Consider the following 13978-nt stretch of genomic DNA (forward strand, 5'->3'; position numbering starts at 1 on the left):
ATAATTTGGCGTGCTGGGGCTTGTAGCCTACATCAGAGCAAATTAGTCTATGGGGTAAATAATCCTACTTTGAAAAAGAACATACTGACAGGATAGAAATGATTTGCGCACAATGTCACACATTTTGTATAGCTTAAAATAGGTACTGTACAGAATATCCATGTATAAATTAAACTGTCTATTAATTAGTTCGATCAGAAACGTATACCGACATGTAGACATTACTGGAGGTTCTGTCCTGCAGAGAGCCCTATGTTCCAGTGCAGTCAGGTTCCAGGAGGAGACAGCCCCAGCTGCCCCGTCCATCACAGATTCTGGACAATCATCCAAAGAGTTCAGTCACTACCCGCCGATGCCTGGTGAGGTCAGCCCTCTGAGGTGGTCAGGGCAGAAGTTTGAGGAGCTGCCGATTGTTCACATTAAAGCAACATACAACAATACACACATCCAGGTCACAGACAGTGCAGGTGTGTCAATGGTGAGGACGTCGTGTGGGACAGAGGGCTTCAAGAACGTTAAGAAGTCCACCCCCATCGCTGCTCAGACTGCTGGCATATCTGCTGCCTCAAAAGCCACAGGGAAGGGAATTGCCTATGTCCGTGTGGTGGTGAAAGGCCTTGGACCTGGACGGTTGGCTGCCATCAAAGGTTTGACCATGGGAGGTCTGGAGGTGGTGTCCATCACAGACGACACCCCAGTACCCCACAACGGATGTCGCCCACGGAAAGCCAGAAGGATTTGACCAGTCACATACCATCTCAGACCAAACCATGGAAGAAAATCAGACCCGTTAACTGAGTGAGGCTGCACTGTACTCATGCTGTACTACTGTGTGTGTGTGTGTGTGTGTGTGTGTGTGTGTGTGTGTGTGTGTGTGTGTGTGTGTGTGTGTGTGTGTGTGTGTGTGTGTGTGTGTGTGTGTGTGTGTGTTAAGGCTGTACCCTAGCCCTGTTTTTAGGACTTGAACCTTCGGCAGGAATTTTCGAGCGAACCTTCGAACCATTCGTTTCTAATTAATTCGAAAAATAACCTTCGAGCTCCGAGCCTCGGCACTGGGAGCACGTAACTTTGGGAAAGTGTCATAGTAGCTTGTTTTCAACTGAAACGGACTTCCTGTGCATAACATCCTCTTCAAAATAAGAGCCACATGTAATGATGAGTCAACACTAGTTGTATTTCTAAGTCTACTTACAGGACATTAACATCACATTTGAGTTCCTTTTGAATGCCTGTCAGAACTGTCTCAGCTGTTGGTGTGCAAATGCGCCTTGCATTCCTTTGATCTACACGCAGAAAACATTTTGACGACGTATGCGCACTGGCGCATCGGTTGTGTGCCCCCCTGATTATTAATAATAACATCTAAACATGTAACATGTAAACACAACATGAACATAGTACTCTTATTATGCATATCGCATTCTCGCCGAGAAATAATATTTTCGAGTAAAAAAAAAAGAAAAAAAAAGAAAACCTGAATGGTTCAAGCACATTAATTAAGATTCGAGTGCCAACCCTAACGAGTGAAGGTTCGAACCCTGAATGTTTGGGGACAGCCTTAGAGTGTGTGTGTGTGTGTGTGTGTGTGTGTGTGTGTGTGTGTGTGTGTGACGCTGTGCCATCCGCACTGCCATTCCGAGGCACTGCCATTCGCCCAATACTAACCCTGTCTCTAACCCTATAACTAACCTTAACCGCACGCCGTGGCCACGAAGTCGGAATGGCAGTGTGTCAGAATGCCACTCTGTTCCCCAGCTGTCCCTGCTCGGACACAGGGACAAGCATACATAGGGACGGACACACATAGCTACGCAATGGAGTGGCTGCACTACTCAAAAGAAAATATATACACCATATATACCATATACTGTATATACCAACCTCAGTTGCACAAAATAATAATAATAATAATAATGATGATAATAATAATTATTATAATATAATTTTGCTAGGAGACTTCAGTGCCTTCAGCGCCAACATATTTCTTCTCTAGAACTTATGCTAGTTGAAATAAGGGGATATTCTGGGCCAGATCTAACTAGTTATGATTTTAGTGTAGTGTAGTGTAGTGTAGTGTAGTGTAGTGTACCGGTAGTTTAGTTTAGTTTAGTTTAGATTAATCAAATATTATGCAAATTGTCTCGTTAACTATGCACAATACAAAAATATACCACCCAAGTTTGGTACATTCTTTAATCAGATTGATACAGCTTTTGCTCGGTACATATTGAATCAGTGAACTGCACTACCTCTTTAAACACACTGCCTTTGACACGCTCACAACCAGGAATAGCCTAACCTCCCCTTGTTATGTGATCTCTGAAGATATAAATATGAACTTAGCTCAGTTCTGTTATGTTTGTCAGACAGTCTGCAGTAAAATGGCGCAGCAAGGAGTTCAACATGTGATTTCCACAGAACTGTACTTTGCTCAGTTCTGTGTCTCATACTCTGCACTCTGCAGTAAAAAAATGGCGCAGCAATTGGACCAGGAACAGTTCTGCTGTTCTATCTGTCTGGATCAGCTGAAGGATCCAGTGACTGTTCCCTGTGGACACAACTATTGTGCAGGCTGTATTAAAGGCTGCTGGGATAAGGAGGATCTGAAGGGCGTCTACAGCTGTCCACAGTGCAGAGAGACGTTTAGCCCAAGGCCTGTTCTGAAGAAAAACAACATGCTGGTTGAACTAATGGAGAGACTGAAGAATACAGGACTACAAGCTGTTCCTCCTGATCACTGCCATGCTGGACCTACAGATGTGGTCTGTGATGTTTGCACTGGGAGAAAACTGAAAGCTGTTAAGACTTGTCTTCAGTGTCTGGCCTCTTACTGTGACACTCACCTCCAGCCTCACTATCAGTCTCCTGCCTTTAAGAAACATAAACTGGTCAAAGCCTCCAGCAAGCTTCAGGATATCATCTGCTCTCGTCACGGCGAGGTGAGGAACATTTTCTGTTGTACTGATCAGCAGTGTATCTGTTATCTATGTTCCATGGAAGAACACAAAGGTCACGATATGATCTCAGCTGCAGCAGAACGTACTGAGAGACAGAAGGAGCTCAGTGCAAGTCAGCAGAACATCCAGCACAGAATCCCAGAGAGATTGAAAGACGTGAAGGTGCTTTACCAGGAGGTGGAGTCTATCAATCACTCTGCTGATAGAGCAGTGCAGAACAGTGACACAATCTTTACTGAGCTCATCACTTCCATTGAGAGAAAACAATCTGAGGTGAGGGAGCAGATCAGAGACCAGCAGAAATGTGAAGTGACTAAGGCTGAAGGACTGAGGAAGCATGTGGAGCAGGAGATTACTGAATTGAGGAGGAGACATGCTGAGCTGGAGCAGCTCTCTCACACAGAGGATGACGTCCATTTTCTACACAGTTACACCTCCCTGCCAAGGATCGGTGAATCAACACACTCAGTCAGGAGCAATGTGCGTCCTCTGCGTTACTTTGAAGATGTGACTGTGGCTGTGTCAAAGGTTAAAGATACACTAGAACACATTCTTAAAGAAGAAGAGACAATCATCTCAAAGACACTGAACAGAGTAGATACATAGTTCTTTATAGTTCTTTCTTTTTCATGATGTCATGCATTTGCATGTATTAAAAGAATATGGGGCTTCATGCCATCTTATAATTATCCTTACTGAGCAGAGAATTGATTTTAAAATGTTATTACTTGTCTATAAATCTGTTTGTGGCTTTGGGCCCAGCTACATCTCAGACATGCTGAAGCCATATGAGCCCTCCAGAACCCTTAGGTCATCTGAGGCTGGCCTACTGATAGTTCACCCGATAGCTGGAACAAAACATGGTGAAGCAGCATTCCACCATTATGCACCACAAACCTGGAATAACATTCCAGGTTACATTAGAAAATCCCCAACCATAGCCGTTTTTAAATCAAATTTAAAAACGTATTTATTTAACATTGCATTTCCCAATTAACTGTGTTTCTATTAAAGGTGGGAGTATCTGTTGTAATGTAATTGTATCTATTATAATCTGTATTCCTTTTAAAGTGCACTGTTGCACTCTGTATTTGTTTTTATTCTGTAAAGCACTTTGAATTGCCTTGAGTATGAAAGGTGCTATATAAATAAAATTGCCTTGCCTTGCCTTGCCTTGCCTTGCCTTGCCTAAATAAAGCATAAAATTGTCATTTTGATTCATTATGTTGTGGAAGTAATAACGTCCACTTAAGTGTTTTTAATCAACAAAAGTCTACCATGATGTTTTGTTCTATGAACAAGCTGCTTCATAAGAACAAAATGTTAGTGTATTTCATACTGTGTCTGTAAGTTATTCAATAATCTCACCACACTGTGGCATATACTGTATAATCATCAACCCGTACGTTCTCTGTGCCTGTACAATAACAAATGTATTGAACTTATAACTTTATTGGAAATTCTATATAATATAATATAATATAGAATTCTTGTATAAGAATTTACGTGAAATCTTTCACAGACTTTCCTACTAGCCTGAGGAGTATATCCCAACCTTTTAACATTGGCCTGTTATAGCGCCACCAACAGGTGAATTTTTGCAATACACATTTTTGGAACAAAATGCCTCAAATCATCCAATTGCCATCCAAGGCGTAAGAAGAAATGGCACCCTTTTCACATTGGCCTATTATAGCGGCACCAGGAGGCCACAACCTGACCTGCCCTGGTGGAGACCTGTGCCCCGAGGGGCACTTTATCTAGTTCAATTTATTTTCTCCCTCAATGGCCACTACAGGGCTCCATACCCCTACCCATCACATCTTGTTCCAACCCGTCACTGAATGTAAACTATATTACTTATACTAAAGGTTCGTTTGTCCTCACATCTAGAGTTTTCACCTACGTTGCACCGCAGATCTGACCAATATGCCCATACATGGAGATCATTATCAATGTACTGTATCTGTCAGTCCATGTCCCTTTTATGCCCATATGGAGATCCCTGATTTAATCAGTTTATATGCCCATATATGGGCATGCCCCCTATGGAGCCGACTGATGACACACATTGAGGTTAGACAACACAATCCATATTTGGCCATATCTGCATTGGGAACTCCTTAAATGGTTATGGCTACTAGTCATGAGCATGATGTTGTGGTCCGCAGGGCCGATCCCTTAAGCCATTCTGACCTGAGATCAGATTCATACGAGGTTTCCACTGGACACACACTGGTCTGATTAACCCATTCTGACCTGAGATCAGATTCTAAAAAATGTCAGTCGTTCTTCGATTTTTCAAAAGATAGCAGACCTACAAGCTCGTATCGCGCCACTCGGTGGCGCGATATGAGCTTGTAGATCTGCTATTTTTCAATAGCTAAAGCATAACATGATGCTGACACCAAAATGGGTGCCCTTTTGGTGTGTTCACACGGGCAGACGCAGCGACGCAAAGACACGTCGTGAGTTGAGCTACATGCATCATTGCGTCTTTGCAAAGCAATGTCGCCGGCTTCCATTGACAATGAATGGTAGACTGCATCTTTTACTTATTTGCCCATGTGAACCGGCAAGCCAAATAATGTCATGATGACCTCACATTATTATACGTCATCATGACATCATTTGGCGTGCTGGGGCTTGTAGCCTACATCAGAGCAAATTAGTCTATGGGGTTAATACTCCTACTTTGAAAAAGAACATACTGACAGGATAGAAATGATTTGCGCACAATGTCACACATTTTGTATAGCTTAAAATAGGTACTGTACAGAATATCCATGTATAAATTAAACTGTCTATTAATTAGTTCGATCAGAAACGTATACCGACATGTAGACATTACTGGAGGTTCTGTCCTGCAGAGAGCCCTATGTTCCAGTGCAGTCAGGTTCCAGGAGGAGACAGCCCCAGCTGCCCCGTCCATCACACATTCTGGACAATCATCCAAAGAGTTCAGTCACTACCCGCCGATGCCTGGTGAGGTCAGCCCTCTGAGGTGGTCAGGGCAGAAGTTTGAGGAGCTGCCGATTGTTCACATTAAAGCAACATACAACAATACACACATCCAGGTCACAGACAGTGCAGGTGTGTCAATGGTGAGGACGTCGTGTGGGACAGAGGGCTTCAAGAACGTTAAGAAGTCCACCCCCATCGCTGCTCAGACTGCTGGCATATCTGCTGCCTCAAAAGCCACAGGGAAGGGAATTGCCTATGTCCGTGTGGTGGTGAAAGGCCTTGGACCTGGACGGTTGGCTGCCATCAAAGGTTTGACCATGGGAGGTCTGGAGGTGGTGTCCATCACAGACGACACCCCAGTACCCCACAACGGATGTCGCCCACGGAAAGCCAGAAGGATTTGACCAGTCACATACCATCTCAGACCAAACCATGGAAGAAAATCAGACCCGTCTTAACTGAGTGAGGCTGCACTGTACTCATGCTGTACTACTGTACTGTGTGTGTGTGTGTGTGTGTGTGTGTGTGTGTGTGTGTGTGTGTGTGTGTGTGTGTGTGTGTGTGTGTGTGACGCTGTGCCATCCGCACTGCCATTCCGAGGCACTGCCATTCGCCCAATACTAACCCTGTCTCTAACCCTATAACTAACCTTAACCGCACGCCGTAGCCACGAAGTCGGAATGGCAGTGTGTCAGAATGCCACTCTGTTCCCCAGCTGTCCCTGCTCAGACACAGGGACAAGCATACATAGGGACGGACACACATAGCTACGCAATGGAGTGGCTGCACTACTCAAAAGAAAATATATACACCATATATACCATATACTGTATATACCAACCTCAGTTGCACAAAATAATAATAATAATAATAATAATAATGATGATAATAATAATAATAATAATATAATTTAGCTAGAAGACTTCAGTGCCTTCAGCGCCAACATATTTCTTCTCTAGAACTTATGTTAGTTGAAATAAGGGGATATTCTGGGCCAGATCTAACTAGTTATGATTTTAGTGTAGTGTAGTGTAGTGTAGTGTAGTGTAGTGTAGTGTACCGGTAGTTTAGTTTAGTTTAGTTTAGTTTAGTTTAGTTTAGTTTAGATTAATCAAATATTATGCAAATTGTCTCGTTAACTATGCACAATACAAAAATATACCACCCAAGTTTGGTACATTCTTTAATCAGATTGATACAGCTTTTGCCCGGTACATATTGAATCAGTGAACTGCACTACCTCTTTAAACACACTGCCTTTGACACGCTCACAACCAGGAATAGCCTAACCTCCCCTTGTTATGTGATCTCTGAAGATATAAATATGAACTTAGCTCAGTTCTGTTATGTTTGTCAGACAGTCTGCAGTAAAATGGCGCAGCAAGGAGTTCAACATGTGATTTCCACAGAACTGTACTTTGCTCAGTTCTGTGTCTCATACTCTGCACTCTGCAGTAAAAAAATGGCGCAGCAATTGGACCAGGAACAGTTCTGCTGTTCTATCTGTCTGGATCAGCTGAAGGATCCAGTGACTGTTCCCTGTGGACACAACTATTGTACAGGCTGTATTAAAGGCTGCTGGGATAAGGAGGATCTGAAGGGCGTCTACAGCTGTCCACAGTGCAGAGAGACGTTTAGCCCAAGGCCTGTTCTGAAGAAAAACAACATGCTGGTTGAACTAATGGAGAGACTGAAGAATACAGGACTACAAGCTGTTCCTCCTGATCACTGCCATGCTGGACCTACAGATGTGGTCTGTGATGTTTGCACTGGGAGAAAACTGAAAGCTGTTAAGACTTGTCTTCAGTGTCTGGCCTCTTACTGCGACACTCACCTCCAGCCTCACTATCAGTCTCCTGCCTTTAAGAAACATAAACTGGTCAAAGCCTCCAGCAAGCTTCAGGATATCATCTGCTCTCGTCACGACGAGGTGAGGAACATTTTCTGTTGTACTGATCAGCAGTGTATCTGTTATCTGTGTTCCATGGAAGAACACAAAGGTCACGATATGATCTCAGCTGCAGCAGAACGTACTGAGAGACAGAAGGAGCTCAGTGCAAGTCAGCAGAACATCCAGCACAGAATCCCAGAGAGATTGAACGACGTGAAGGTGCTTTACCAGGAGGTGGAGTCTATCAATCACTCTGCTGATAGAGCAGTGCAGAACAGTGACACCATCTTTACTGAGCTCATCACTTCCATTGAGAGAAAACGATCTGAGGTGAGGGAGCAGATCAGAGACCAGCAGAAATGTGAAGTGACTAAGGCTGAAGGACTGAGGAAGCATGTGGAGCAGGAGATTACTGAATTGAGGAGGAGACATGCTGAGCTGGAGCAGCTCTCTCACACAGAGGATGACGTCCATTTTCTACACAGTTACATCTCCCTGCCAAGGATCGGTGAATCAACACACTCAGTCAGGAGCAATGTGCGTCCTCTGCGTTACTTTGAAGATGTGACTGTGGCTGTGTCAAAGGTTAAAGATACACTAGAACACATTCTTAAAGAAGAAGAGACAATCATCTCAAAGACACTGAACAGAGTAGATGTTTTACTTTCAACACCAACAGAGCCACAGACCAGAGCTGAGTTCTTACAATATTCATGTCCAATCATTCTAGATCCAAACACAGCAGAAAAACACCTGTCTCTGTCTAAAGGGAACCGAAAAGTAACGAATGTAATGAACAGACAGCTATCATACCCTTGTCACCCAGAGAGATTCATTGAATGGCTTCAGGTTCTGAGTAGAGATGGTCTGACTGAACGCCGTTACTGGGAGGTAAAGTGGAGTGGACACTATGTTAATATAGCTGTCTCATATAAAGATATCAGCCGAACAGGAACCCGTGATGAATGTGCTTTTGGATTAAATGACAAATCTTGGTCTTTCGAGTGTATCAATGGAGGTTGTGTTTTCAGACACAGACGCATTGAAACTAATGTCCTAGGTCATGTGTCATCCAGAGTAGGAGTGTATTTGGATCACAGTGCAGGCACTCTGTCCTTCTACAGCATCTCTGACACCATGACTCTCCTCCACAAAGTTCAGACCACATTCAACCAGCCCCTCTATCCTGGAATTTGGCTACGATCACTTGGTGAAGGTTCTGCTGAGTTGTGTGATCTGTAATAGGATAAATCCCTGAATTACTTACACATGATCACAGGGGTTACGTGACATTAAATTGTGGGAGGGGGAGGGGCCTATATTAGTGATAGCAGCAACCACACACAAAATATATTATTAGTTTTGAAAATGTTCCTAGTATACTAGAGCTCAATGATTATAACATTACTGAATAGTGTTTTCATTCTGTTTTGTTGATGGAGAATATGTGTTTTTGTCATTTTTAAATCCTGTCTGGATGCTGTAACATACATAGTTCTTTATAGTTCTTTCTTTTTCATGATGTCATGCATTTGCATGTATGAAAACAATATGGGGCTTCATGCCATCTTATAATTGTCCTTACTGAGCATTAAATAAAGCATTAAATAAAGCATAAAATTGTCATTTTGATTCATTATGTTGTGGAAGTAATAACGTTCACTTAAAGGGACACTTCACCCTTTTTGCTAAAATATAGCACCCATTCTTGAGATAAGGGACAAAACTTTTTTCAAACTGGATTCTTTTTTTTTTTAAGATACATTCAAATCAAATGGATGTATTTGTAGACACAGGTCTCAACTACCAATATTGAGAAGGAACAGGTTTTTCGCATAACATTTCTTTCTAAAATGGGACATTTATGCACTTAATACCCGATTCATGTCAACTCCGTCAGACACACTAAAATACCTTTTAATTGAATTTGATAATTTCAACAATAATATAAAGTCCTCAGTTCTCTTATAATGGCTTTCAGTAATCAAGTTAAGTAATACAATTATTTTAATATTGTTTTTTTCCAATATCACACTATTATGAAATATCCAATTTCTCAAATCCGTCATTTCAACCTCTATTTTCAATATTATAACATGAAAACCATGTAAAAAAAAAAAAAATCATCATTACGTATCATTTCAGTTGGTGTTTCAATACATATGCACAAAATATTTAACATCACATTTTCTATTTCTTTGGAAATTAACAAAAACATCACGGGACGAACATCTGACGGAGTTGACGAACATCTGACGGAGTTGACAAGTTTAACTGATTTAGGTTCTAGATCACCTAGGATCTTGATTCTGGTGACTAATCCCACATTTTCAAGGATGAGGAATACAGTGGTACTATTTATATTGGCCCTGTGACCATGGCAGCCATTTTCAAAATGGCAGCCACCTGCTGTTATCTTACAATAACTCAAGTTCTACACCACCTAGGATCTTGATTCTGATGACTAATCCTACATTTTCAATGAGGAGGAATACAGTTTTATCTATTTAGATTTATCCCGTGACAATGGCAGCCATTTAAAAAAATTGTGGACCTGCTATTATTTTACCAATTTAGTCAGGGAATAGGCCTATTATCAGAATAATGTCAAATCTGTGAATACATTTCTTACCAAGAATTTTTTCACCAATGTGTTTGTAAAGGTGTCTACTAACATATCCCACATTGGTTTCTATTGAACCACCCTAGAGGCATTTCTGACAGCTGCTGAAAGTTGGGTACCATACCAAGTGGCTATGGCAAAACTAGGGAGTCTATGGCCAAACTAGGGGTCAAACCCCTTGGGCTAAATTCGGCCATATATCCACTTGCCCAAATGTGCTGACCTCATTTTGTGATGATGGCTATGGCCGTTTTCAGCCCAAGGAGTGTTCTTCGTGCATAGCTAATGCTTGGAATGCATTCAGAATCATGAAAACTCCCTAGTTTGACATGTCACATGCTACTTAAAGCATAATGAACATTTTGCCTTATATAGGTTGTTGATGGTACCCCAACTTTCAGCAGCTGTCAAAAGGTCCCCTAGGGTGGTTGAATATAAAGCAATGTGGGATATGTTAGTAGACACCCTTCCAAACACATTGGTGAAGAAAATTCTTGATAAGGAATTTATTACCAGATTGTATTAATATCCCCTGACTAAATAACTCATCTTCTAGACCACCTAGACCCGACTTCACAAACAGAGACCCGATTGACACCTAAACAACAAGTTTGGACAGCCCCACCAATTAGTGTTACGGAAAATAGCAAGTGTCTACCCTAGGCCCAGAGGGAGACACAGAACTTAGATGCGGCTCACATGTTGCACGACTCCTCAACAAGCTGCCACCAGGGATGAGAGCTGAATTCTGCTGCACAATGCTCTGCGGCCCAGGAGCAACCAACACCCTGTTGGAGTTCTCTGAGTGGTTGAAGCATGAGTCCTAGCCATATAGCCTGTGCAAAGGCAAACACCTTGAAGACCTGCTTGAGGTGAACAGTGAGCAGTGAACAGTGAGCGAAAGACTGAAGACAGAAGATCTGCCTTCAGGACTATCAGGCAGGATGTGCAGACACTGAAGGCATCAGTGTCGTTCTGTGTCCCCAGCATGTCAACCAAAGCAATGTTACCAAATCAAAGGAGCCTTCACCTCAAGTCACCTGGGGCTGGGTGAGCAATCGTATCCTGTATCTAGCCTCACAACTAAATACAGACACTTGGCCAGACTGCCGTTTGAAAGGGTCAAACCCTTCATCCTGATTGGGGAAGACCACCCCACCTAATCACACCAACCAAACAAGTGAGGTTGGGGCCTCCAGGTGGGCCAGTAGCCATCTGCACAAGACTGGGCTGGACCCTGCAGGAAAGCAATCTCCAGCCAAGACAATGTAAGTTGACTATAACAGAGCCCCAGAACACAGAGCTCATGAGAAGGATGGAGAAACACTGGCAGGAGGCCACCAAGATACAACGCCACACTGCAGTGGCCAGTGAAGTCAAACTGTGCGTCTGTACCTGAAAGAGACAAGTCAAAGGCCAGAAAGCCCACCTCCTTTTAATGTCCTGTCAGTAGCAACTCAACCAGCACCTGAAATAAGCCCTGACCCCTCCCAGAGAAAGTTCATCCTTGAAAATGTAATGATTAGTCGCCAGAATCAAGATCCTTGGTGGTCTAAAACTTGAGTTATTGGTAAAATAACAGCAGGTTGGTGGTCACTTTGAAAAACAATGGCTGCCATGGTCACAGGACAAATCTAAATAGTACCACTGTATTCCTCATCTTTTAAAATGTATTATTAGTCGGCAGAATCAAGATCCTATGTGGTCTAAAACTTGAGTTATTGTAAAATAACAGCAGGTGGCGGCCATTTTGAAAAACAATGGCTGCCATGGTCACAGGACAAATCTAAATAGTACCAATGTATCCCTCATCCTTGAAAATGTAGTCTTAGTCACCAGAATCAAGATCCTAGGTGGTGTAGAACTTGAGTTATTGTAAAATAACATCAGGTGGCGGCAATTTTGGAAAATGGCTGCCATGGTCACCACGAGACAAATCTGTGATGGCCCTATAGCCAAAAATGTTCCTTAAGGCATGCTCTAACTGTGTGCCAAATTAGAATACGTCCCATTATTCAAAAACTATAATTGTATTGTTTTAGGAACACTTTTGTCAACTCCGTCAGATACATGTCAACTCCGTCAGACACAAAACCTGACGGAGTTGACGTCTGACGGAGTTGACAAAATGTCATTTGTTTTCATCTTAACCCTCTGTAGTACAATGTAGCCATTTTGTTTTTGCTTCATTTGTTAGCTAAACCTAACCCTAAACTTTTATAATAAACATTATTTTGGAATTCTTAACAAAGATCATAATAATGTCCTGACGGAGTTGACATGTAAAAGCTGTGACCACCCTGATATCAACATTGTTTGTTTAAAATATCAAACAATTGAATGCTTGTCAGACCAGGTGCTCCACTGTTGCAACAAATACAAACGGGACTTGGAAAAGGAGTCTTCAGGCTAAATCTGTCGACAATATTTTCTGATTAATTTAAGACTTTTAAAAAACCTGACGGAGTTGACGGGAGACGTGGGACACACATTTGATATGAGATATCTAATGGAAAATATAAATTAAAATTATTGTGTATATTGTTTGCTATGTTGTTGACGATCTACTTTAATTTAGTATGTATATTTATGTGATTGTGACAGTATTAGACACTTTTTTAGCAGTTTGAAATTATGACCACTTGCTGGGGACAGGCTAAATACAGGCGTTTTTGGGTACAGTGCCTGCTTTTAACTAATTCAGATGGCATATGAAAACAATTATAATGAAATTAATGGCATAATAATACACAACTGTATTACATTTAACTTTGCAAGTGCTTTTATTTTTAATAAATTAATTTATTTTTAACAATAATAAGGCTCTTATGTGTGGGACATGTTTTTTCCACTTTTGTCCCTCATCTCAAGAATGAGTGATATATGTTAATGATGTTTAGAAGCTTTAGAACACTTTCCTGGGGGTCTTAATGTGTGTAATATGTGGTTTTAGCTATTTTAGATTGTAGCAGTGAGCACAGTGTCTCTGATGCATAGACTGTAAAAAATATGGACAAAGCGTTCCCCGGGTCTAACATGAACGTAAAATGAAGCCTGAAATTCTTTGCACTCTAATGCACTGTAAGTCACCATCTTTCTTGATCCGTTCTGGTCCAGCTGGCCATTGGCTGGCCCAGACAACGAGGCGGGACTTCCCCCCTTCTTCTCCGTTGGTTTTTATTTTGACTCGAGTGGGTGGGGGATCCCGATCATAGACTGTAACGGTAGCCACGCCCCTCAGAACATACGCAACTTTATGGTCATTTATTTTATAAATGGGACCATCATTTTCCAAAAAGAATATTATGACATTAGAAATGAGACTTTAAACTAGTGACTGGAAGCAGAAAGTATTCATGAACATGTTTATTAAGGTAATACAGTCTAGGTGAAGTTGGGCCCAAATACATGGGCCTCTATGGAGCTATGGGGCTTTTTGGGTCCAGTCCAGCGCCACAACAGGCCATTATATGAACTTTCAGGAAGTCCCGATTTCAAAAGAGGCTTCACGAAATATCTGGCTGACTGCCCCCCTGCTCTGAT

At 42.1% G+C, this 13978-nt stretch overlaps 2 protein-coding genes across 2 annotated transcripts; both read left to right on the plus strand.

The window, feature by feature from the left end:
* Positions 1 to 160: 160 nt before the first annotated feature.
* Positions 161 to 742, plus strand: LOC310876504 (small ribosomal subunit protein uS11m-like; the record flags this gene model as incomplete). The annotated part of the gene is made up of 1 exon (XM_083790052.1): positions 161 to 742. One exon carries the CDS (start codon positions 161 to 163, stop codon positions 740 to 742), a length of 582 nt encoding a protein of 193 aa, XP_083646178.1.
* Positions 743 to 2367: 1625 nt separating this feature from the next.
* Positions 2368 to 9419, plus strand: LOC310876505 (uncharacterized protein). Its single transcript, XM_083790053.1, has 3 exons — positions 2368 to 3551; positions 5828 to 6280; positions 7279 to 9419. The coding sequence occupies exons 1-3, from the start codon at positions 2382 to 2384 to the stop codon at positions 9052 to 9054; spliced, it is 3399 nt and encodes a 1132-aa protein (XP_083646179.1). The 5' UTR covers positions 2368 to 2381; the 3' UTR covers positions 9055 to 9419.
* Positions 9420 to 13978: the final 4559 nt, after the last annotated feature.

Source organism: Protomyctophum parallelum, assembly GCF_964188405.1.
Source record: "Protomyctophum parallelum genome assembly, chromosome: 19".
Classification (NCBI taxonomy): Eukaryota; Metazoa; Chordata; class Actinopteri; order Myctophiformes; family Myctophidae; genus Protomyctophum; species Protomyctophum parallelum.